General features: G+C 43.3%; 1 protein-coding gene across 12 annotated transcripts in view; it reads left to right on the forward strand.

Moving 5' to 3' along the window:
• Positions 1-26,290, forward strand: part of Psd3 (pleckstrin and Sec7 domain containing 3) — a 557,293-nt gene that overhangs the window by 84,623 nt on the left and 446,380 nt on the right. For all 12 annotated transcript variants that reach the window (XR_015639410.1, XM_087588275.1, XM_087588278.1 and 9 more), the window contains one exon: positions 15,203-16,082. Coding sequence is in view for 11 of the 12 variants with exons in the window: in XM_087588275.1 (XP_087444401.1) it covers positions 15,303-16,082 (780 nt within the window). In the remaining variant the exon portion in view is untranslated. The remainder of the gene's footprint in view (positions 1-15,202; positions 16,083-26,290) is intronic.

Genomic DNA, 26,290 nt, shown 5'->3' on the forward strand with positions numbered 1-26,290 from the left:
TCACTGCAATAGAGGCCAAACTAAGGTATAATGTGATATCAAGCATTAGCATGTGTAAATCACCCTGGAACATGTGTTGAGTATCCGTTCTATAGTTTATCAGAAAGCTGGTTCCTTGTGCAGTGAATGGCCCTGGTTATCTTTTAAAGTATCACTATCGTCAACCCAACATATTCTGAGCCCTTGTTATCCAAGATTTAGGTAATTTGTCATTTTTTTCTTATTCTATTGAAACTACTCTCCAGCATCAAAGTGATCACCCTTTAAGCATGTTTAGGGCACTGCCTCAACCCAGCTACATAACAGAGAGGCACCTCCAGCTGCCTGCCTTGCCTGCTGAATCAAGTTCAAGATCCTCAAAAAAAAAAAAAAAAAAAGCTTTATAGCCAAGCTTTTCTTTCTTCTCTTCTTTTACCACCTCTCTTTCTCTCTTTTTCTTTCTTTCTTTCTCTCTCTCTTTCTTTCTTTTCTTTTCTCCCTTCCTTCCTTTCTTTCTCTTTCTCTCTTTTTTCCTTTTTATTGAATAATAATATATATAATACAGAAAAATGTAAGCTTCTTGAATATGAAAATGTTCACTAACAAAGCAATCAGGTAACACTCAAGTCTCAAGAAATTCTCATTCCCTTCTAGATCCCACCTACCATCCTTGTGGAAACTTGCTTCAAAGAGAGGAAATTAACTAAGTCAATCTTGACACATATTAAGATTCTCCTACATGCAGAACTTGGAAGAGAGCTCTGACTTTGGGGACATAAGGCCGCCTTAGACCCTCCGAAGCTGGCAGCCTGTAACAGCAAAACTCACTCAGTGCCATGCAGAGGATGTATCCAAGCACACTTAGGTATCATTAACATAATCATGATTTACCCCAGAACTGCCAGCTGGAGATACTGGAATAGCAATTGATGAGAGAGGAGCAGGGGGAACTGGCAGTGGAAACGGGACGCTGTGGAACCAGATGTAGCTTCACCTCCCTCCTAGTTTCCCCAGTTCAACTCCTTAGTCATCTCCCAGCTTCCTACTCAATGACATTTAACAAAAGATTCAAAAAAGGTGCCTTCAGTTGTGACACTACCTATGTAGTTCCAAGCGTCCACCCGGGACTTTTTGCTGTCCAAGTAAGATGACCACAGTAAAGTCAGGGTAACTGGTGCCATCTGTCCTAGATAGTAAGAGCCTTCCTCTTCACCAGGGACAGACAAGAAACTAATTTCTGAATGTAGGCCTCTGCTTAACAAAGATTAAATATATGCGAGTACATGTCGTGTTATTATAAAGTTGTAATTTGACTAAGCTCTTATAAAGGCAATTCAAAAATAGTAAATTACTTTTGAAAAGTCAGGGCAGATTACTCATAGTCCCAACCCCACCAGAGAAATTCTGTACTTTAAGTTTCATACACTTTGCATCTGGTGGTCTACCCAATGGATCCACCCTTTGTAATGTTGCTGTAGTGATCACACTAGGAATCCGTTTTGTGGACTTTTGGTTTATCTAATCTGTGCAGATGGATGCTTCCCATTACAGAAGCATGGCATCTCACCTTGCCTTCTTGTAACACGACATATTAGCAACAGGTCTACCTCTACTCATTCAAGGGAGTCACATAGCTGAGCTAAAATCAATGCACAGCCTGGATTGTTAACCCCTCCATCTATTTTAATATTTATGTAAATGAAAAAAACTCACCTCACTGCAGATGCTCAGGGTCAGGGTATTTGTTTATGTAGTATGAGCTGGGCTCTGGATTCCATCTCCAGCAAAGGTGATGAGGGCAAAGGGGTCCTATAATGAATCTCTGGGATTAAAGTATGAACTGTAATACTTGTCCTGCATACCTTCCAGCGTGTTTCATTCACTAAGTGACCTGCTTTAAGCACTTACCATATACATGAAGTGTTTGATGCTAGAGGCTATGGAAAGCAATGGAGCTAGCATCTCCAGTTACTGAAGGCACATCTTACATCGCATCCAGAGACAGGTGAATACTCTGGTACAGATGGGCTGGCCCATTCAGAATAGGACTAAAATCAGGCTTCAGGAAGGTAGCAGTTTCTGGTTCCCCAGATGACATCAGGCATTGGAACTCTCCAAGTTCAAGTCTTCCTTGTCCATTACAGCTTGCTCTCTAGTTTTACTCTTTCTATCTTCAACTCCTCTTTACCAAAACCTTGTTATCAGCTTCTTTCCAAAGCGAGAGTCAGTTGTCCATCAACTTAGAGCCCCAGTCCTTAGCTTGAACCTTTATCTATAGGCCATGGGTTGAACACATGCGCGCGCACACACACACACACACACACACACACACACACACACACACACACGCACGCACACACATTAAACAAATGAGGTATTATAAAAATATGATTCAATTTCCTGGCATCTCAATTTCCCTAACTTCTTATTTCAAATACTTTATATTTCTATGGACTTAGTTACTCAGGTCAGGAGTTGCTTCCCAGACCACTAGAACATCTCTTACACCTCAGCTGACAACATCAAATTTTTGGTTCATCCCGTGTCTTCCTAGTTTATGAGTTCAACTATCTCTGCTGTGAAAGTCCCTCAGCCTCATCCTGACCTCCACTTCTGTGATCTTCCACATAGCTCACTATTCATGAGTTTTCACGAGAGCACCATTTCTTGCTTTACATTTCTTTCTATATCCTACCATTCCGAGCATTTTTATAAATATAATAACTCCTTTTATCTATGTTATTCCATGAATGAATTCAGCCATCTTTTTCTTTCTATGCTTGAGCATGCTTTCAGATATTTTCCTCATTTCAGTCTTGACTTCAGGCTTCTAATGAGTTCTAAACAGCACATTACTATTGATAAATTTCCTGCTTTTCTGCAGGTCTGGTCTCAACCTCTCTGTCAGACCAGTCTTGACACACACTTTTACTCTAAGATCTGTTCCTCCACATCTTCTCAAGCTAGCACATACTAACTCAGACCTTCTCTAGAGCTTTGTCCATACAGGCTTACCTATCTGGTTCCTCATCCAACCTGAAACCTGACAAAAATCTACTTCTCTTCACCATGCACTCTAAGTTGTCCAATTCAATGGTGGCTGGTTGAGTAACAGTCCCATACAGACATGCACATCATACTCTTTGGACTAGAGAGCATATTACTTTCTGTGACCACCTTACAAACAGCTTCATTTTAGACTTGTCACATGTGCTGGTTCATCTGCTTCAAGATCCTGGAGGTGCTATATGTCAGCATCATTAGAGAGGAAACTTCTGGTGCCTTTTATTTTCTGTCACTATTCCTGTTGATCTCTTGTGGCATTTCAAAACTTCTGTATATGAGCCAGTTTATTTCGTTAATCTTGCTATTTTCCAAGAGTTTTTACTCAACTGACGTTTCTACAAGACCTAAGGATATAACTCTTACTTACCGTGGAAATTTTAATGAGAAGGGCCCCCATAGACTCATATATTTGAGTGCTTTGTTCCTAGTTGATGGAACTGCTTGGAAGGATGAGTAGGTGTGGTCGTGTTGGAGGAGGTGTGTCACTAGTGGTGGGCTTCAGTTTGACGCCATTTCTAGTTAGCCCTCCTCTCTCTCTCTCTCTCTCTCTCTCTCTCTCTCTCTCTCTCTCTCTCTGCCTCCTATATGCTGTGAGCTCTCAGCTACAACTTTAGTCCATGTCTCCTCACCTGCTGCCATATTCCCCACCATGGTCATCAACTAACTCCCCGATCTATAAACCCCAAACAAATGCTTTCTTCTGTAAGTTGCCTTGGCCAAGGTGATCTGTTCCAGCAGTTGAAAAGTGAGGTAGCTACCAACATGGCTTCATCTGCTAGCATAGTTCAGAATACTCAGCAAATATTTATCAAACATTTGTAACTGGGAGTGAGGGAGGCAGGTGAGTGGTCCTTGCCAACAGTTACTAGAAGCACAAAGGTAAACGCTGAGAGTAGAACACAGGGAGCACCTATTCCTATTTTTAGACTTTATAGGAAAATGTAAAATATTTTTAGCAAAATAAATCTCAAAATTATTTGGATCCTTTTTGTAAGCAAATATCCCTAGCTACTACTATACATGAAATGGATTGAATTAGAAAGAAATTGCAGACAAAGATGATAGAGGAATAAAATAATTTAATGGACAGGCATATCTTTTCAGAAGGAAAGGAAGACTATAGATACATGATTGTTCTGTGCACAATAATTATCGTTTTACTAAGACTTAATGTTTGAGTTGATAAGACAGTTCAGTCTTCTGCTTGCTATGTTCAAGTTATCGTGTTTAAATGAATGTCCTAGGCTTTTTCAGAATGTATTTGTACTAACAAACTGCAAAACGTTTAAAGTTTGTGGTTTAGGGGGCTAATCAGGCTAAAAGAATCTTTCTGCACTAATTGGAAAAAGATCCCCTATTCACATGGCTATCTTTAGACACACATCCTCTCACTCTTTCCAAATCAGATTGCTTTAAACTGGGAGAGCAAGTCCTCTTACTCAGGCCATGTGTGTGCCAGCCGTGGGGTTTGGGGGCCCAGGTCCTTCCAAATATCTGGGCTAAAAACAGTGCCTGGAAAGAGTGCTTAAAATCACTACAACTTTTGAATTTTTCAAAAGTAGCCATGTCTTTTAAAAGATGCACTTCAAAACAAACAAAGTCTAATTTTACCCAAGGTACCTGGCGGTGCGGGGAGGGAGCCAGGAATAGTTCTGTCCAGAATACCAGGAGAGATGAGCAATGGAGGAGAGGGGTTAAAAGGGCTTGAACTGAGTTCATGCCAAGAGGCCTACCTTTTGCAGACCATTTTAAATGGGCACTTTGTTCAGAAGCTGTTTTACAATCCAGAAATTTTCAGCCAAGTCAACACTGGGCAGGGTGCAGTGCCCACACAGATCCTGTGATGAAAGCAGTGTCTGTTGCCTGCTAGGCTCATCTACTTCACCTCAGCTGCCCATTTCCTGGGCTCTGCAGGGTTCTACCTCCTCAATTTTCACCCAGTGAATCATCTTTGCCACCGTAGAATCCAGAGAAATACAAAGAATATAGAGGAGAGGGTAAACCAAGCTACTGTGAAGGGTGGCTGGAAAATCTTGTTTCAATTTTAATTATTAGGACAAGTGGCATTGTATTAATACCTGGGTAGTCTGGCATCTAGCATGAAGAAAGGAAGTAAAATATGAAACTTCACAGATAGATGCCAATGGACATTCCCAAGGTGTTATTATGTCACTATAAAAAATGCATTAAGGATGTCCCCTTGGCGTGTAACCAAAGCTTGAGGAATGAGACTATAGACTGGAAGGCAGCAGATGGCAGAGAGGCCTGGGGACGAGGCCCCTAGCAGGACACTGGGACACTCGGTGCCCTCCCTGTCTTTACTAACTTTCCACTCTTGGCCTGGTAAGACTCACTTGATCTTTTAGACATCTTATAGTAACATAGGGCCACTTGGTTCAAGATGCAGGGCCCATATCCCTGTGACTAGAAAGAAAAGGCATTCAGGAGTGGAATAGATGGTCTGCCTCTGGCTTGGGCTGTGTTCTTGGGGGAAGAAGCAGTGTCTCCTGCAAAGAAAAGCCTTAGTGGGGCGGGTTTGTCAAGCATAGGAGGGATGAGGAAATGCTGATAGAGCCACAGTGATATTTACAAGCAGGGACATGTTGTGAGCCCAACGATGGCTCCTCGGGGCTGCAGCTTTTCCCGCTGTGCACTGAGGAAATGAAAACCCTGGAGCAGTGGAAATGCCAGTGGGGGAAGTTCAGGAAAAGTGCCTATGGTCAAAGGTCCTAAAATTGTATTCCCTTCTTGAAAATTCATGAAGCATAGCTGCATACTAAAGGTTTTGAAAGTTGGGCATGGTGATACATGGCTGTAATCCAGGAGGCAGAAGCAGAAGGATCATGAGTTCAAGGCCAACTCAAGATCTATATAGCAAGGCTGTCTAAACCAAGCCCAGACGTAAAGAATCAGGCTTGATGGTGTAAATGAATACCTTCTGAAACTGCATCACTAAAGAGTCTCTTTTAAAAGGTATAAATAGATTACTTATATGCATATGTTTGTATAGAATAATATATACTGAACTGAGTAGCTAAAGTGTTGTTTTATGATATAAATTGTAAGCTCCCTAACAAAGTGTGCAACAACCCCCACCCCAGGATTGAGCTTTTGTCACTGCCTGCCTCAAACTTCATGTTTCATACTTCTAAACCAAAGCCTCTGGGACCCTACTCTTCTCATCCCTGCCTCCCTGTGGGTTTGCAAGCCCCAGCCTGCCCTGCAAATCACAGGCCACAAGTTCTCTTTGTATGGATGTCTTGCCTCAGCAGGGCATAAATGATCTCTCTCCTCCTCCCTAACCACCTAATTACTATTTATTCTTCAAGCTTTGAGTTAGTCAGAATCTCTTCGGAGAATGCATTTGTGTGAGATGTTTTGTAACTTTAAGTGAAGTAGATTAATTTTTTGTGAAGTAGATTATTAAGAAAAATAATGTACCTAGACACAGTGATACCTAATTTATAAATTATTTTCTTACATATTAGTGCTTGCTGTAATTCCACAAAACAGATAATGTTATAGTCACAATCTATAGATGAGAAGGTATGGGTCAAATTTAAGATTGGGCAATCATGAAACAGCAAAAACTTCCAGTTGGTGTATAACTCATTAGAAACCAAAGACTTCGAACATCCCAGGAACTGCTTTTAAACCAAGTAAGACTGTTGCTTTCCCCTCTGTCTCTCCCCTCCCCTCCTGGCCCCTCAGTTGGGCCTCCATGACCAGAATCCCAGAGACCAGGATGTGTACCATTGTCGCCTCAGCTCTTGTCCCTCACAGTTTTATGCTTGTTAAGATTTTGTTTGTTTTTAAGATTTCGATTTCTACCTCAAATGTAAACAAACAAAAAGCAACTGTAGCCATGTCTTCTCCATGCAAATCTTTATGATAAAAGGAGTTCGAAAGAGTAAAACCAAGCCCTTTTTTCCTTCCTTTCTTCCTTTCTTTTGTGGTTTAGAGTCACTGGCTGTATTTTAAAAGTTGAAGAGGGCAGGGCTGAAGGAAAGCCCACCAGCTCTGCTCAGCTGTTACTGTAAACTCTGAGACCTATAGACTAGCACTGCTGAGTTTAGCTGCCAGTCTACCTGACTTTTGTTGAGTGACCCTAGGATATTGGACTGTTAAGGCTTATCCCTGGCATGTGGGCCCTATTCTCCCACTACTAGCACAGGAGAAACTGGACCTGGACAGTCAACCAGGTGCGACAGACTCAAGGTCCAGAGGCCACATGGGATCCAGGGTATCTATGTATGGGATGGGCTACACCATTTTAGGCTTCTTTAATATATTATGCACAGTTCTCAGGTAACAACTTCGTAGAGGGCAATACATCATGATGTGCAAAGGTTAAATGCACCTAGATACAGAAGTAGCCTGAGAAAATCACTTGCACCAATGTAACAAAGCTATCAGGGTTTTCTCTTCACCCCTTTCCATTACTGTAACACATACTCTTGTGTTTCTTAAAACACGGTATGATGTGGCAGGAGGGGGTGCCTTGGCAGGCCAGTGCTGAGGCATCCCCCTGAGGTATCAGTCACAGGATAGGCCTAGGATAGAAGGAAGTTTATTTGGGACCTGGGACGTAGGTCTGAGAATAGAGGCAGAGAAAGGAGGTGACCAAGGAGGACAGAAAGAGAGAGAAAAAGAGGAAGAGCAAAGGAGGGGAAGAGGCCAGTCAGGGACATGTGGAGAGAGAGAGAGAGAGAGAGAGAGAGAGAGAGAGAGAGAGAGAGAGAGAGAGAGAGAGAGAGAGAGAAACTTCAGCACAGCCCAAGCAGTCCTTATATGCCTGGCTCCTGCTCATACCTGGCCATTGCTAGGTAACTGTTGCTAGGAGCCTAGAGGAAATGTTAACACATACTTGAAATACAATCAGGTTCTGGAGAGAAAAGGGTTGTTCTGGTTCATGCTTGTAGAGGCTTCCATCCACAACTAATTGGCCCTTTTGCTTTGGACAGCATGGCAGCAGAGTAGAAAAAAATTGTTCACATCATGGCTAGCACGTGGGAGGAAAAGGCAAGACCCTTCTATCCCTTCCTCTGATAACCAGAAGACTTTCCACTAGGTGCCACCTCTTATAGTGTTCACACTTTCTAGGATGTGGGTACAGGAACTTGGGGACTTCTGGGGGCCAATCCGGATCTAAACACCATGGATGTTAAAGGAGAATCCACTACTGAATCTAAAGCACTACTTATTCTAAGGAAATGAAGTTACAGGGATAACTTTTTTTTTCCATTTTCCTTTTATTTCGGAGCTGAGGACCGAACCCAGGGCCTTGCACTTGCTAGGCAAGCGCTCTACCACTGAGCTAAATCCCCAACCCCACAGGGATAACTTTTAATTGTGTGACATCTTAATGAACTATGGAACCAAAGACCCAGGAAGCCCTCCTTTCTCCTGTGAGAAAGTCTATTATTCTCTGACTTCTAAGTCCTAGGGGAGAGAAAATAATCCTAGGAACACAAGTCTAATGTACATGTGTGTTAAATAGACCAAAGAGCCATTTCCTATCATTTAAACAGCTGAATAAACCTAATGGAAACACTTTGATGTCAAATATTGCTGTCTCTCTGTTCTTCGTCCCCTACTCTGTCTTAAGCCACCATGGTCTTTTAAGACAAATCAGCCTTTCTTCTATTTCCAGATTCTCACTAGAAGGCTGAGTATGTGTGATAAGCACATATGCTCATGGCCTGTCTGTAGCCCTCAAAAGTACTTGTGGTGCCAGGCAGAGGTGAATGGGAGCCTCAAGCCTGTATCTGTCTACAGTGCTGATTATCCTGACTCACCCCACCATGCCGGAGTGTCCCATAGGAACTCTGTCCTTTCCTCAGCAGCAAAGATGCTCTGTGTTCCACAAGACGCAGATGGTGACAGAGGATGCTGTAGACATCTGGCTTCAGCCTTCCCTGTTGTTTTCTCGCTGCTGGGACAAGTTAGCTTCAGATTCTCTCTTTCCTTCTTAAACATGTGGGTGCTGGGTAAAATGTAGTCACCCAATGGACGTATTTTTTGGTAATAGTTCTTCATTTACTGGATAAGCATGTGGACCAGAGTTCTGATCTCCAGCCCTCATAGAAGTCTAGGTATGATGGTGTTTGTTTAAAACCTAGTGCTGGGAGGCAGAGACAAGACTGGAACTTTAGTTTTTTCAAATCCTTTATTTAGTGATGGTTCCTAAGTGCTGTAACCTCCCTTCTAGCCCACCACCCACTAGAGGTAGTGGGAAAGAAAGGATATAGAGGAAGTGGACATGTTTAGAGAGATTCCTTGGAGCAGCTCTTGTCTGTGTTGTCTGGAAATAGGCGGTTCAGGTTGGTAGCAGCAGTTCAATCCACTCACAAACACTTCACAGATACACTAGCAGTCCAGTTCAGTAGAGTTGGCTTAGCAACAGAGGCGACAGGACCTAGCAGAGACAGCCAAGTCTCAGCCTCAGTTCGAGTCAGCAGCAGGGACCCAGAGGGCTGCCCGAAGAAGCTCTCAGCTGTGTCTCTCAGGGAAGTGAATCTCAGTGAAGACGGGAGACCCACAAGCATTACAGCTGACTATACCAGTGAGCCAAACTCTCTCTCCACCACTGCATCAACATCCAAACATCATGTGTCCTCCACATACCTTGCCTCAGCATGGGCATGCAATGAGCCCGAGTCCAACGAGTCCAGCCAAAGCAGCTCAACTATGCAATGTAAGGCAGACCAATGTGAGAGTGTCGTTAGCAAAGAATCCTTCATCACATGTCCTTTCATGTGTTTGCTTTAGCAGAACATCCTCTCTCCTGTGTCAGCTAAATGTTCCTTCACAAGTCTGCCTTAGTTGTGCGTCTGTGTCCAGTTTAGAAAAATACAACTGACTTTCCAAAGAACCCTTAAAGTTTCCACTTCACAAGAGGATCCCTGGGGTTTATTGGTTAGACAGCCTAGGTTATCAGCAAGCTCCAGGTTCTGTGAGGTATCTTCCTTTCTCAAGAAATATGGTTAAAAGAGAAGAAAGAACCCCAACTCTTCCCTCTGGATTCCACAAGCGAGACACTCACACCCAGGAAGCCCGTGCCACTTATCCTGAAGCATACTCTGTTGAATTTTTGTGTCTCCTACACCAATTTCTACTCGTGCTGTTGAAAACATGGCAGTTTGATAGTGTTTCACTGCATTTTGTTATCTGTAATATATACAAAAAAATTACCAACATGCAGCTCTAATCTGAGTTTATAACTGAGCCAAATATTTTACTTATGAGAGACATTTGCAATGTTAAAAATCTTTTGGATAAGTATAATTCTGAGTAAGTTAGGAAAAGGGAAATGTTGACAGCTTTAGCTTTTTTCCTGCTTCTCTACCCACTTTCCCTCTTCCTTGTATCCATCACAGCAAAGTTGGCATTGGAGTGAGCATGGCTGGCAGAAAGTACTAGAAAAAAGAGGACTAATGAGAGGCAGTGTCTGGGGACACATAGGTGTTAGGCTATTGCCAAGGTGCAGGATGCCACATCATTTAGTTAGAGAGGAAGGAAGAAGGGAGAGGCTAGAGTGATGGTCTAAGTGAAGAGGCCTGAGAAACTTCCCTGGCATAGAATCACTATTTAAAAAAAACATACAAGAAAGCAGGGAAGGTTCAGGCCAATTTGAGGTATGGTAGTCTTTCTCCTGGGGACAGAGAGTAAGTTTAAGTCTTCTTTAGATGACTTAAAAGCAAATAGAGAAGGGATTGGATATTTCAGTGAGCGATGAGGGGTGGGATAGTGGCATGGGGAGATAAGGACGGGTCTGACAAGCACTCCAGTGAAACAGCAGAGATTTCGGAGCCCAGACAAGAGAGTCCTGGCTTTGCCACTTGTTAAGAATCTCACCTAATTTTTTTCATCTATGGGTCTTGGTTGCTTTAACTCTGTCATCTAATGGGGAGTGAGAATAGCCAATGAGAATTACTTGTCCAGCGGGGAGCACACATAATAAATTATAGTCATAACCCAGTTGAACAGAAAGGTGCCCTTGTTTCTCTGAATTACTCATAGGTTGTGCTTTTTAAAGCAGTTCCTATCTGTCTGACAGAGTTCTGTGACAGCTGTTTCCAGGAAACTCACAGTTATGTGAAATGAGTCACCGGGGACAACCTGGAGCTATTAGAAGATACAAGAAGGACGTAGAGTAGGGGTGACATGGAGCACAGCCACCTTGGTCCTTCATCCTCGCTCTCAGCCCCCAGCCCAGTCTCTTTTTGTAGAAAAGGTCTGCTCACCTCTGCCTAGCTTTGGGACTTCTGTTACTAAAACCCATTTTCCCCTACATGGAAAGACCTGCAGAAGACATGGCTGGGAAGCCCGGACATCTGCACATGACACAGAACGGAGCATTGAATCTCCTTTTGGCCCAGTGTTCCTGTCTGTTTCAACATTTTCCCCACTTACTTCAAATGCGATTGCCCCCTGTCATCAGATGCCAGAGTGGGCACACATCAACTTAAAATACAAAGATTCACTACGAAGATGCCAATGGGTGGATGGGGTGGCGTGGGGCTGGGAAAGGAAATAGAAACAGGATGGAGATAAAAGACTTCCTAATTAAAATATTTTCCAAGAGTTGCCATCTGGTCCTTCCATAAATGATCATAGCAAGGGGGGCACCAGACACAGTGTCATCTACAATGACATGAGTTGGACTTGCCTTTCGAGAAGAGGCAAAAAAAAAAAAAAAAAAAAAAAAAAAAAAGGAAATTCAGCCAATATGGAAAGAGTACGAGGTTGAGAAGTCACAGAACATGATGTGCCCTGAGACTTAAGAAGGGATGTGTGAAATTTTTGCTTTTGTAGAAGACTCTCTCCAAATCTCTATTTCTATCCATGGCAAATAAAGTAGCTGCTAGATGCACTAGCATGTAGCGAATCAGTACGGAAGGAGCAGCTGTTTGAGTCTGATAGACCCCGGCCTGCGTCATCTGCATCTGCTTAACTTCTGTATTACTTATGGAAGAGCAGCTTCTGCAGACTGCAGTGCCAGGAACCCTGAGACAGAATGGACTACATGCCACCTTCTGGGGGTGACAGATGATGGAAATAGGAAGAGGGCCATTGGGAGGTGGTTGTGCCACCCAATGAGGAGAGAGAGAGAGAGAGAGAGAGAGAGAGAGAGAGAGAGAGAGAGAGAGGTGGAGAGAGAGGGGTAGAGAGAGAGAGAGAGAGTCCTTATCCTCTCTTTCACGTGCGACTGAAGTTGAAAAGCCATCTGTCCAGAATATAGCAGCGCCTTGCTCTTGGACTTCTCCATCCCTGAAACTAACTTTTTGTTATTTATAAGTAACCCAATCTATGTCATTTTAAAATAGAAGACCAAAGACACCAAGACAGTAGCTCGGGTTTTCATCATTATCATTATCAGGTTGCATCACTTTCACATCAAACTCACCAGAAGGAACTAACAGTTCCTCATAGTGGGGAAAGAAGCTATAGTGCTGAAGGAGCATGGGCACCAGTAGGTGAGGTGTGAGCGCGGGCACCAGTAGGTGAGGTGTGAGCACAGGCACCAGTAGGTGAGGTGTGAGCGCGGGCACCAGGAGGTGAGGTGTGAGCGCGGGCACCAGGAGGTGAGGTGTGAGCGCCGGCACCTGTAGGTGAGGTGTGAGCGTGGGCACCAGAAGGTGGGGTGTGAGCGTGGGCACCAGAAGGTAGGGTGTGAGCGTGGGCACCAGTAGGTGGGGTGTGAGCGTGGGCACCAGTAGATGGGGTGTGAGCGTGGGCACCAGAAGGTGAGGTGTGAGTGTGGGCATCCAGTAGGTGAGGTGTGAGTGTGGGCATCCAGTAGGTGAGGTGTGAGCGTGGGCACCAGTAGGTGAGGTGTGAGCGCGGGCACCAGTAGGTGAGGTGTGAGCGCGGGCACCAGTAGGTGAGGTGTGAGCGCGGGCACCAGTAGGTGAGGAGTGAGTGCGGGCACCAGTAGGTGAGGTGTGAGCGTGGGCACCAGTAGGTGAGGTGTGAGCGCGGGCACCAGTAGGTGAGGAGTGAGTGCGGGCACGTAGGTGACGTGTGAGCGTGGGCACCAGTAGGTGAGGTGTGAGTGCGGGCACCAGTAGGTGAGGAGTGAGTGTGGGCACCAGTAGGTGAGGAGTGAGTGTGGGCACCAGTAGGTGAGGTGTGAGTGCGGGCATCAGTAGGTGAGGTGTGAGTGCAGGCACGTAGGTGAGGTATGAGCGTGGGCACCAGTAGGTGAGGTGTGAGCGTGGTCACCAGAAGGTGAGGTGTGAGCGTGGGCACCAGAAGGTGGGGTGTGAGCGTGGGCATTAGCAAAGACATGATGGCATTAAGTTATAGGACATTTCTATCTCCGTTGTATGAATCTTGAAATGGTGGCAGGAAAATAGGAGGCTGACTTAGAATCCTTTCAAAGCAATGAAACCATAGTAGTTCATAGAAACTACAGAGAACTATTTAGTTTCAGAGTATAAATAATATTATTAATTATAGACGATGAATGCCTATTGCCCCAGCACTTGAAAGGTAGAAGAAGGAAGATTGAGAGTTAAGATCATGCTGAATTCAAGGCCAGCGTAGACCATCTGAGACTGTCTTAAAAATAACCCTCATGTATACATAGAGGGGTATGTGTGTGTGTGTGTATGCACATGCACTTGTGTCTGTATATATTACAACACACCACAACTCAAAGACTATATATATGTATATATTTACATATATATGCATACATATATATGTCATTTTTGTGCTTACAAATCATTCTTATACAGATTATCCCATCCCACCTGTAAAAGAGTTCTGTCAAGTGGAAAGGATAGACATTTGTTTTACTGTTTTAAGTCCAACGAGGTTCAAAGATATGCTGTGAGTCACCCTTAATAGATGTTTACTCCATAACTCAAGCTCATGTCTCCTAAGCCCAAATTCACTGCTGACTCTCACCAATAATTCCTCTAGTCCTAGAGTCTTTCTTTTCAGACAGGAAGCATAAAAATACATAAATGACTACCTGATATAGGCCCAAACAATACATATGCACACATACATGTATGTAGGATGTATATATCCACATATATTATATTTTAATTATTTGGCTTCATGAACAAATTTCCTCTAGACTTAAGGTATGTATAGGCGTTCAAGAGTAGGAGCTAATAGTTACTGAGAATTGGTTGTGCACTGTGTACTATTCATTTAATTCCTACATCAATATCAAACCTGTCAACTAGGTATGCTTAACTAGTCTTTGAGATGATTAGAAGTTTTCTCTAAGTGAAAGGAAGACTCAGAGAAATCTTTGTTTGTCATCAAAGTTATCTGTTCAATCAAAATGCTATTTCTATCCATTAATAACCTTGATTTCTCTGTATGTTACTCCCTACTTCTTACCCAGGACCAACACTCCTTTATTAGCCCTCCTCATATTTAATAATTTCTCATGAAGGTTTCCTACACATGCCTTCCAAGCCAGTCCTCCCATCAGCTCCCAACCATCACCTATTTCTCTGCATTTCCCATATTCCAGCCAATGCAACTTAGAATAGAAATATTCGTCACTGCTGCAACAAGTTCACAAATTTAAAGGGAGAAAGAAGGTTCTGGGCCCACCACTACCACCATCTGAGTTTCCTCCAGAAGCCTCTTTTGATGAGAATGCACAGGGCTGGGGGTACACAGACTCTAATCACCTCTCAGAAGTCCCTCCTCTCAGTCATTTCAGCAACATTTGAATTTGGTGGGCAATGCATTCAAACTATACTTTTAATTACTTTGGCCTGGACCGTGAGACCTACCTCCGTTGGGAACCCATAAGGAACCATAGTCTTTAAATAAGAGCCCCATGAAGTGTTCCAGTTGTTATAAACAACATAGAGTCTTTCAGATCAGGCTCCAAATCACAGGAATAGTCAAGATAACTTAGGATTAATCAATAGAACGAACACTTAAAGGTAGAGAAATGATTCCATTTGGACATAGGTATGGTAGACTGTCTTGATTGCCTTCCCTTGCCCACACACCCATCTATTCTCCACACACACATCCATCTGTACACTGTTCTCCACAAATGTTTGCTTTTGTGACTCTGAGCAGAGTCCAGTTCTCCAGTAAACACGATCCTCTGGCCCCCAAACCCATTGCAAAGTCCCCCTGGGTGCTAAAGGTGTGTTATTTCCCTCCACAGACTGAGGTGAAACCATGGGGCTGAGTCATGTCTGCCTGCAGCTGCCGAGACACTGAGGTCTGAAACCCTGGCAAGGACCAGCTCTGCTCCCTTGGAGGAAATGGCCGAGCAGCCTCAGCCACAGCAGATGAAAACTTCCTTCCTTTTCATCCAGCTGCAGCTTCCCCCAATCCAAGCTACCCAAACTCTCCCCGCCCCTTCTCCAACAACCGCAGTCTCAACGGTAGCCCCAGGGGGCCTGGAGGAGGGACACATTTTCCCAAGTCCCAGGACAAGCTTCTTCTCTGCTCCCTGGAACGTCAGACATTCGCGGGGCTTGGCTACTTCTCCTTGGAGACTGCTGCCTGAGGAAAGCCCTGGAACACAGAGACCAGCTGCTTTCAATTGTTATTCACTGAAGGAAAAGAAGGAAGAAACAGAGAAATTCCCGAATCTGCATGTAAGGGGGGGTGGTGTTTGTGGATCCCCACATAGTAGGCATGGCCTGGCCCCTGCTTCTAAGAAACTTGGCCTACCACAGCAGCTGCCGTGTAGGCTTGCTAGCCCAGCAACTACACTGAATGATGGAAACAGCAGTCCTTCCATAGGCTCGAAGCGCTGGCCAGTCATTTCTGCCCACGAGGACCTATGGGACATGGACCCAGAAGCCAGGAAGGTCATTGAATTCTCAGTTCCACAAAGCACCCTGTCCTATGCATCTGACAGAGGCAAACGAGCACTCCAGGGAAGAGGGACTGCAAACTCAGAGGTACTTCGAAAGAACGGTGAAGAAGAAATAGGTACCACAGTGCTGGCAACAAGGGCACAGCTCTTCAGATACTGCCCAATCGTTCAGATCGGCCAGAGCTGCCTGGCTCCACCTGCTGCTGTGCCTCTCAAGGTAAGAACCTGGATGTACTGGGATTCTCTAGACTCTGGCTAACACACAACAAACGGGATGGAGACAGGGCACAGAGTGGAAGTTCTGAGCCTGGGCCACTAGGTCACCTGTACCTCTGGAGCAGAGGTGCCAATCCACTGCAGTAGTCTTTTGACTCTTTCCCACACTCTGCTACCTTCCTGGCCGATGGTAACATTCTGTGCTAGAGGAGACGATGGATATCATTTTCTCAAGATTTCTGCCTAGGAAAGTTGAGAAGGAAGGGCAGACTTTATAAGAGAAGACCAGAAGGGACCACAAGGAGGCACATAGACATGGGATGGTGGTGGAGAGAGTAGCCAGTCATTATACTAGCTGTTTTCTCACATTTGTTAATTCCAATAATCATTCTGAGAAATCAAGGTGGTATTTCTAATTTCAGATATGAGAATTAAGAAATGGCTAAGCTGAAATCCTCTCCCTCCTTTCAAAACAAACAAGCAAAAACGATGAAAGCAAACCCTGTTATTTTTCACTGAGGAAAATGGGGAGGAAGGCTTCAGTGGGGAGTGGTGTTTTTCCAAACCGAAGGCCTGGAACACTTGACTGATCCCCTTAAACACATGACTTTTAGAGCCCACATTTACCTGCCATCTGTACCTGGCACCAGGTGGATGAGCAGTCCTGATCGCAAGTCTCTGTCTCCATCAGGAAGTGACAGGTGGCCCCATGTGGTATTCAGGGTTCCTTTGGGCTCTTGTGGGCTCTCTTGATAACACCCATACTGTGATGTATTAGCTTTCTGTTCTCTGCATCTCTGGACCACCCTTCCTGTTATGCTGTCTCCTGATTCCACCCTCTTCAGTCAGTTCAGCCCATCTCAAGATGGGTGAACAAAATTTAAAGGGTTTTTTTCAATTATTCCTTTCCCAGCAGTGTGGGTATCTTGGAGAGTGAAGATTGGGTAAACCTGAGTCTCTATGCAAGGATTAGTGGGGTGACCTACAAGAAAGGTGGGCTGTCTGTAGAGGGCTGATGTGAAAGGAACTGTCAGGGAAGCTGTAGGAGAATTCCATGAAATTCACAGCAGCCTTCTGAAAGCTTGGAGGTGACCAGCTCCATCTGGATCCTTTGCCTGTCTCCCGGCTGCTTTTGCACACAGCCTTCCCTGCCTTATCTTTGCTCTTTCAGTCAGAAGGCCTGCAAAGTCACAATTAAGGGTGAGCCCATGGTCTCTCTGGGCAGAAGCAACTGGAACATACTTCCTTAAGAAATAGCTTACATTCCATCTAAGTTTTTATACCTCTCTTCCTGAAGGGATTTAGGAGACAGGACATTTGTGCATCTGAGCCCATTCTCTGGATACAGGGTCCCACAGCAGTTATCTATGGACTTTGAAGCTATTCATCTCTGATCTTCTTCTCTCTGGTCTTTGGAACATAGGCTCCAGCTTCAGATCTGTGGTCAGTTCTCTGGAGAGCAGTGCTTTGGGAGTTGGCCCAAGAATGTGGGTCAGCAATAGAAGCTTTATTTTAGCTTCCTAGTGAATGGACCCCCCAACCCAGATATCTGTTCTGCCTAAACTAAAGGTTTAGAATTCCTAGAGGGGGAAGTGGATGTCTCAAGTCTAAGTCCAAACTGTAAGAAAAGCACAAGGATAGAGCCTCTGTTTCCCCCATCTTGAAACCAACAGTATCCCATGCTTTGAGGTTGCTATACACAGACATTCCTGTTCTCAAGTATAAGTTGAAGTTGATCCTCAATCCCTGTCTTCTTTATGTAAAAATCTTGTGACACTAAGCCTTGAACCAAAGGCATTTCGCGTGCTGGACAAGCACTGTATCATTGACTTACAGCGCTAACAGTATATCTGTCTTGAGGGGGAGAAGAGGAGAATCATGACAGTAGAACACTAAGGAAGACCCAAGAAGGGATGGAGTGCAGGCAGAGTGCTTCAAGAATGCAGTCAGAGAATGGGACAGGAATTGTGAAATCCATTCCTTCAGCGCTACAAATCTCTTAAAAGCTTACGTCATTAGTCAGGTGGTCCAACCTCAGGCTATGTGTTTGGTGGTGGTGGTTGTTATTGTTCTATTGTTTGTTTTGTTTCTTTTCAAATCAACAAAGATAGTTTTTCCTCTGTCCAATCCTGGTTATCCCTCACCACCCACAATAGGAAAGATTTTGAGAAGTGCCTAGTATTTTCATATTTGAGAATTTATCTATATGAGCATACAAAGACTGATTAAGGTACTTTCTTAATCGATCAACTACAAAAGGAAAGACCCTGAAGACTCACAGTGATATCTTATAGTTGATGTAGTAATGAAAATACTGTCAGTTACATCTTGGGCTATTACATGTAGTAAAGTCTGCTCGTTCCTATGTGCATGTTGGAGAGTTAAGGTCCTTATGTCAACTTTCTCGGGGAAAACAAATTACACGTCAAGAATAAACCTTTGAAGTAGTACAAATGGACAAATATATTCTTTTGGGTTTTAAGTCCCCCCCCCCCAGGCTCTAGAGTGAACACTGGCTTGCAATTAATTAATTAATTAATTCCTAATCCTTAGGGAATAGTGCAGTTAATCAAATCACCTGGATCTTCAGTTGTAGGATGACTGGGAACCAGTAAGAAAGAACTTAGCTCTGGTTCTCGCACCCTGTGACCTAGACAGCTTCCACATGCTATTCTCCCTTCCATGAGAATGCATGCTGCAGCCTTCCCAAATCCTGCATAAGAGACAATACTAGAAGATGACCAGCAATTTGGTAGAACCCACACCTAGGACAAGGTAGCTTAGGACTGACTGTCAAATCATCTACCCAGAGTCCAGGTTTCCCTCAGCCTTCCTTCCCGACTCTACAGCTGGGAATATTCTAGGGGACAGTAACCTGATGTGTCCCAAAGCCTTTGGTTGACAAGGTACTATTTTCGTGGTGGGAGAGTGGGTGAAGGGATAAGGACTATCAAATCTAGCTGAGCATTGTGGCACTCAGTACCACCAGCTTTCTGGGTTGGGAGAAGATGGGGCAGTGTCTCATGGTGATGCCAGCAGAGGTCCCATATATAAAACATGCCCATGGCTAGTCTGTTAGAGTTAATAAGGACAAATCCAGAGTCTGTGGCAGAGTCTGCCGCACCTTGCCTTCTACTCCAGGTTATACTGCCCCTTAGTGGGAAGAAAAGGAACTGTCCACATTACACCCACATTTGGGGCCAAAGACACCAAACAAAGGGTAACAGACATGATTCCGAAGACGGCATGGGAAAACCAACAACTCAATAATCATTTCTAGAATTTAAATATATATAAAATAAGTCTCCGTATCTTATATCTTGTATTCTAAAATAGCAGTGACTATTTATGTGTAAGTACATTAAAAGATTAGTAGTAAACTTTTTTCAAAATTCTGTCCTCCACTTGTATGTTCACCATTTACAAACCACACAAAATGTCATCTGTAGTTGAAATTTCTCAAAAAGCAGAACTCTCTGGGGCTTGTTGTCGTTTTTTGAGGGTTTTGTTTTTGTTTTTGTTTTTGTTTTTGTCTTTTCTCCCTTGTTCTTTCACAATAGGAACTTAATTCTAATCTGCTTTCTGAGTTTTCTTCATCAGATTTGTAGAGTGTTCATGGTTTAGGAACAGCATGTGGATGAGCAAGACAGATATGGGAATAATAGAAGTTTAACCATTCTAATGATGGAGACAGAAGGCAGGAGATTTTCTGATAGTCAGAGCCTGCCCTAGGAGACTACAGGAAACAGTTTTAACTCTTTGTTTTGGATCATTAGTCTTTGAAACAAAACCAATGTATCAACTATAAGTCTATGAAGTACACTAGGTTTTTGGTAGAACGTTTTTATTCAGATAAAAGGCAGTATGTGCTAGAATCCAAGAGAGTAAGAAAAGGAATAAAAAAAAACCCTAAATTTTGAAAGCTCAGGTCCTGCTAATAAACTGGCCCCATGGCCTCTGATCAGTCCATGAGTAAAGCTACCTCACGTCCTGTGCTCTCTGAGGACTTTCCAACTCTGTGGGAGCTATGAATCCATGAATCTGGAAAGGGGAGAGAAAGTGTTTCATGAGATAAAAGACCAACACAATTTCACTTCATCTATGATACCTTACTTGTCTCTAAAGATTCATTATCCTCTCAGTCAACTACATTGTAGAGAAGTTCCCTTAATGAAGGCTTACCTTTCTAGGGACACACTGGGGCTCTAGTGTGGAGCTAAAAATCAGTCTGCCTCAGTTCCTATCACAGAATGGCAGCGTCTGTGTTGCCAGTGGTCAGGTCCTACACTGATGTTTCTTTTTCTGACCAGATTTCAGCTTAAATGAAATTCCCTTTGAAGACCGTCCCCTGAGCCTTGGACTAGTTAATGGTCCAGGAAACTGTCATTTCCTTTCTCTGGGAAATATTCCTTCCTTCCTCAAGCTTGTTTTACTTTTCTGGCCTGTCATAAATTTAGAAGCCATTCTACGCATGAAATGGTACCCTAGGTAATGTTGCCTCTATTTTCATCTACCTTGGTGATTAATGCTGAATTTTAAGAAGGAATTTGAACAAAAGAGAGAGCACGCACAAATGCTCATATAGAAACGTTAACAGTGACAGAGCTAACTGTGCAGTCGAGCATTTCCTTTGGAAGATTCTGGTATTCGGAAGATAGTTGATTGGATTGCAAGGTTTATTTTTAGTCCATTTCATGCCCCATTGATTTTGACAAAGATGTCGTGATTTATTACTTGAATAAATAACGGTTGAGATAGCAGAATGGGTTTCAACTTTCTCTCCTCTTGCAATTTGCCTTGGTATCTCCATGACAACACACTCTCTTCCTCCCTTCCCTTGACATTCACACAAAGTCCTGTGGATGGTTGTGTGGATGCTGTCATCTGTCGAGGAATTATACAAACCTCAGGGTTTCAGTCTACCCACAGGAAGGAAAGTGCAGAAGACCCAGAACTACCTTATAGCTGTGTGGGCCTATGACATGGAAACCAGACTGGGATCCGAGACCCGAGGGTTCTAGATTTCTTTATAATTCAAAGTAGCAAAGGGGAGGCTTTTTTAGGTCTTCATTCTAGGTCTGAGCTCCATGGCTGTTATGTGGAAAGATTAGGGTGTCTGGTTTGGTTTCTCCCCTTCCAACTCCACTGCTCTAAGACTACTCAGTATTAGAGCTTTTTGGTGGCACATCTCCAAAAGTCCATATATTGAGAAGTCTCTCTGTGTTAGAAATGTCCTTTGTTTACACAATCGGATGTCTTTTCAATCTACATTAGGTACAAAAAGCAGATATAGGTAGTTAGCTCAATATATGTCCTCAATCTCTTTCAGAGTATTACAAAATTACCATGTAATTTGTACAAATATCTTGTCTGAACCTCTCAGATTTTAAGGAGGCCAGGTTTCATGACCTCTAGAAAGATCGTTTGGGAATCACACCCTTGAATTAAGCAATATGTTAGCCTCAGCTGTGTCTCCACATACTTGTAATCCTAGCAGTAAAGAGACTGATGCTGGAGGACTGCTTCAAGTTCAAAGCCAGCCTAGGCTACGTAACAGTAGCATCAAGAAAACAAAAAGTGTTAGCGTCAAATCATTGCCTGTTGCACTGTTGTGAGTTGTGAATAAATTTGTTTCCTTATTTGGGCACTAATTACTGAATGAAAAAGAAGAAATAAAAAAGGAAGGACATGACTCTTCCTAGGTATGGTAGAGAAGAAAGTTTATTATAGATATGTGGGAGAGCATCGCCACAGGCAAGAAACATCTGGGAGAACCCAGAGTGGACTTGACCATGTGAGGACAGGGGAGGGGGAAGCCAGGAGAGTACGGGGTAGAAGTAAAAAGGACCAAGTAACCAAAATGGCTAGATTATATAGAAAAGGGCAGCTGGAGAATGCAGTCCAGTCCCTAGATTGGAGTTTAGGGCGGGGATGGGGTATGGTATGCCAACCAAACCCAGTAACAGATAGGGACTGAGGGATGCTGAGAAACTCGGGGGCCCAGGTCAGCTTCGATATACTAACTAGGTACCCTAGTTATTTTGAGTCTAACAATTATTATATAGTAAACCTTTATCCTTTAAAGATTGTGTGTGTGTGTGTGTGTGTGTGTGTGTGTGTGTGTGTGTGTGTGTGCAAATATAAGATACTATAAGACTTGCGCATGCATGAATACTTACGTGGAAGAGAGTTGGATAGCTGGTAGATTACTGTGACGGACTCTGAATATGGTCTCTTCAACCTTACAACAATTTGCTGGGATACCTGACCCTGTGTTTCCAAAGCCAGAACAAAGAAGTGAAGAAAAACTGCCTTCCTTGAGTTGATTTACACCAATTCGTTAAACTGAACCGTATCGGTGAACAGCAAACATCAGGCAATGAGAGGCGGATAATTTATGGCGTTGGCTGCTGGGGAGACTGCAGTTTTAGAGCAGTCACTCACCCTCATTCATGGTCATTTGTAGCTGTGGCTCCTTTTAATCTGCCCCTTGTGCTGTGTGTTTCCTGTGATTATATTTAACTTCTTTGGATTTAAACTCTCGATTTCCAGGATGTATAGCTTACATTAACCTTTCTATTGCCAGGTCCAGAAGATTAGGAAATTAAAGTCCTGGAGCATTCAATTCCAGTACTTACCTTTTTTTAAGAAATCATCTAGAAATGTCACTTTAGCTGTAAGAGGCTTGGTTATTCTTCACCGAGTCTTCAGCTTGGGTATGTGATGCAATGACCTTTGACAAATCAGCCCATTTGTCTCATGCCACACGCAGAAGAGTCTCGGGAGAATCCAGTTGGATGTACTCAGCCTTTCATGATGGAGATCCAGTGCCCTAAACAACAGCACACGTTCCAAACAGTAAATAAAATAAGTAGTAACAAAATGGTGAAGAGTGTATATGTCAAGACGGAGAAAAGGTCAGTTTGGGGTTAGAAAGAAAATCATATGCCAGAACGGCCATAGCGCTAATTTATTTAAGAGTCAGATGCTGAGCTTCTATCTGCCCAAGCTAAGGAGCACATGCTTAGCCCCATAGGTCTTCCAGTGAGGGAGAAAAGGAGGAAGAAAGGAGTGGAGTTATTTTCAACGTGTTATTAAAAATAAATTCTACTAGAAATAAAAATGTTGGCCCTTTAAAGTGTTGGTGAAATGGTTCTGTAATTAAAAGTACTGCCCATGAGCCTGATGGCCTGCACGTGTGGGATTCCTGGGACCTATGTGGTGGAAGGAGAAAACCAAGTCCTACAACATGTCCTCTGACTGACATACATGTGCTGGGAGCATGTGCTGCTCAGCACAAACACCACACACACACACTACACTACACATACACTACACATACACTATACATACACACATCACACACACACACACCACATATACACTATACACATACTACACATCACACACACAACCATATATACACACACACATATACCATACTACACACACACCTATACACTATACACACATACCACATACATAGCAATACATAGCACACATATGCAACTTACATGTATACTGCATACACATCATACACACCACATACATATACCACATATATACTATACACATAACATACATATTCATACACGAATATACACATACACTACACATATACAATCACACATACATACACACAATACCACATACCATGCATACACACCACACACAAACACAACACACACTACTATACACACATAACACACATACATACTATACGCACATACCACATACACATATCACATATACATACATATAACACGCACACATTTGACACACACACATACACTGCACATATACACCACAGCACATGGCCACATATGTAAAATGAGTAATTCAAAAATATTTTTTGCTTTAAAATATTTTTAATTTGTTCACCATTTTATTAAAAATAGGTTCTTTTGTTATACAATATATCCTGATTACAGTTTTGGGTTCCTTGACTTCTCCCAGTTCTTCCCTACCCTCCCTCCTATCCAGATCCACTCCCTTTCTGTCTCATTAGAAAAGTACAGGCTTTGAGCAAGACATGGTGGGCACAATCCTTTAATCCAATGCCAGTCCTTGAGGGGCAAAGGTAGATGGTCGAGCCTGGTCTACATGGTGAGTTCCAGGATAGTCAGAGCTATATAATGAGACCCTATTTCAGAAAGGAGAGAGAAGGAGAAGGAATAGAAGGAACATGAGGAGGAAGGAGGGAGGAGGAAGAGGAACAGGAGAAAACAGGCCTCTAAAAAGCACCAGCAAAATAAAACAAAATAGAATATAAGCTAAAACAAAAACAATCACATCAGAAGTTGGACAAGGCAAATTAGCAAAAGGAAAGAGTCCCAAAATAAGGTACGAGAATCAGAGACCTCCTTGTTCACACAGGAAACCCACAAAAAATACTATACTGGAAACCATATATGTGCAGCGGGCAGGGTGCAGAACCGCGCCAGCCCTGTGCTTGCTGCTTCCGTCTCTGGGTTCATGTGAGCCTCACACAGCTGATTAAGAGGTCCTTGTTCTGTGGTGTCCTCCACCACCCCTGGCCCTTACACTCTGTCTGCCTCCTCTTCCACAGGGTTCCCTGAGCTCTGAGGGGAGGGATTTGACGGAGACGTCCTATTTAGATCTGTGTGTTTCAAGGTTTTTCTCTCTCTGCATAATGTCTGGCTGTGGGTCTCTGCATCTGTTCCCATCTGCTGCAGAAGGAGGCTTCTCTGATAATGGCTGAGCCACTGATCTATGAATATAGCAAGATATCATTAGGGTTTATTTTATTTTCACTTTTTAATGAGATTTTTTCAACTTCCTTATATAGTTAAATGACACAACTAGATTACACAGGTATTCACTATAACAGCAGATGTTTCTTGTTGATAGTTCTAGATCTGAAAGGTTTTTGTACCCATCCATAATGACACCATCAGCACCCCTAGTTATCTGTGTCTCTGTGTCAGTCTCTCTCACTCTCTCATTCTCTGCTGTGCTATCAGAGTTCTTTTTGCCTTTCTTTTCATTAGTTACTAACTCGAATAGCTGAACAAGAACCTCGTGGGCTTGTGGTTCACAGATATTTTATCTTTACACTCCAGTTGTGTGTGTGTGTGTGTGTGTGTGTGTGTGTGTGTGTGTACATGCGTGTGCACGCACATGCTCATGTATGTGAGTGCAAGTGAATGCTTCAGCACAAGTGTAGGGGTCAAAGGACAACCTTTGGTATCAATTCTCGTCTTCTACCCTGTTTGAGGCAGGGTCTCTCTTGTTTACCACATATACCAGGCTACCTGGCCCACAAGCTTCTGAGGATTCTGTCTCTGCCTGCCCTTTCATAGCAGGAGTGCCAAGGTTAAAGATGCTTGCTTCAGTATCCAGCTTTGTATGGGTTCTGGAGATTTGAGGTCATGTCCTGATGCCTGGAGAGCACATGACTCACTGAAACATCTCCTCAAGGCATCCTTTTGAATCATTTTGATATAGATTTTTTTCATGATTTTATCTGATTAGAGATGATCCTTTGGCTTTTTAGGACTATGAGTCTCAATGAACAAAATCCACTAAACAAAATGCTACAGTTTGTATCTAGATTTGTATTCAGATTTTATGTCGTCTAGAGATTCATACATTAAAGGTCTGGTCTCCCCAGCTCGGTGCTCTTGGGCAGTAGTAGAACCTTTAGGAGATGGGGACCAGTGGGTGGCCTTCAGGTACTTGAAGAGGAACTTCAGCCCTTTCATTTTCCTCTGTAAGCTACTTTGTGCATTACTAAATTAATCAATTAATTGGTAGAGCCCAGTTGGCAAAGTTGGAGCCCTTATAAGTTGGATCCCTAGAACCAATATGGAAAAGGCCAGACCTGTTTTTACACAATGATTATCCCAGCACTAGGGAAACAGAGTCTTAGATCCCTGAAGCTTAGCTAGCCTGCTAGTCTAGCCTACTTCGCAAATTCCAGGCCAATGAATGAATCTGTCTCCCCCCAAAAAAGTGAACTTTTGCCAAAAACATTGACCTCTGTCTTCCTCATGTGTGCACATACATGTACCTACACACACATACACACACACATGCATACATATACAACCACATACATGCACACACATATGCATGCAAACATACACACACAAGCACACATTTTTTTTTCGGAGCTGGGGACTGAACCCAGGGCCTTGCGCTTGCTAGGCAAGCGCTCTACCACTGAGCTAAATCTCCAACCCCACA

This window comes from Rattus norvegicus, chromosome 16 (assembly GCF_021556685.1).
Source record: "Rattus norvegicus strain SHRSP/BbbUtx chromosome 16, alternate assembly SHRSP_T2T, whole genome shotgun sequence".
NCBI classification, from domain to species: domain Eukaryota; kingdom Metazoa; phylum Chordata; class Mammalia; order Rodentia; family Muridae; genus Rattus; species Rattus norvegicus.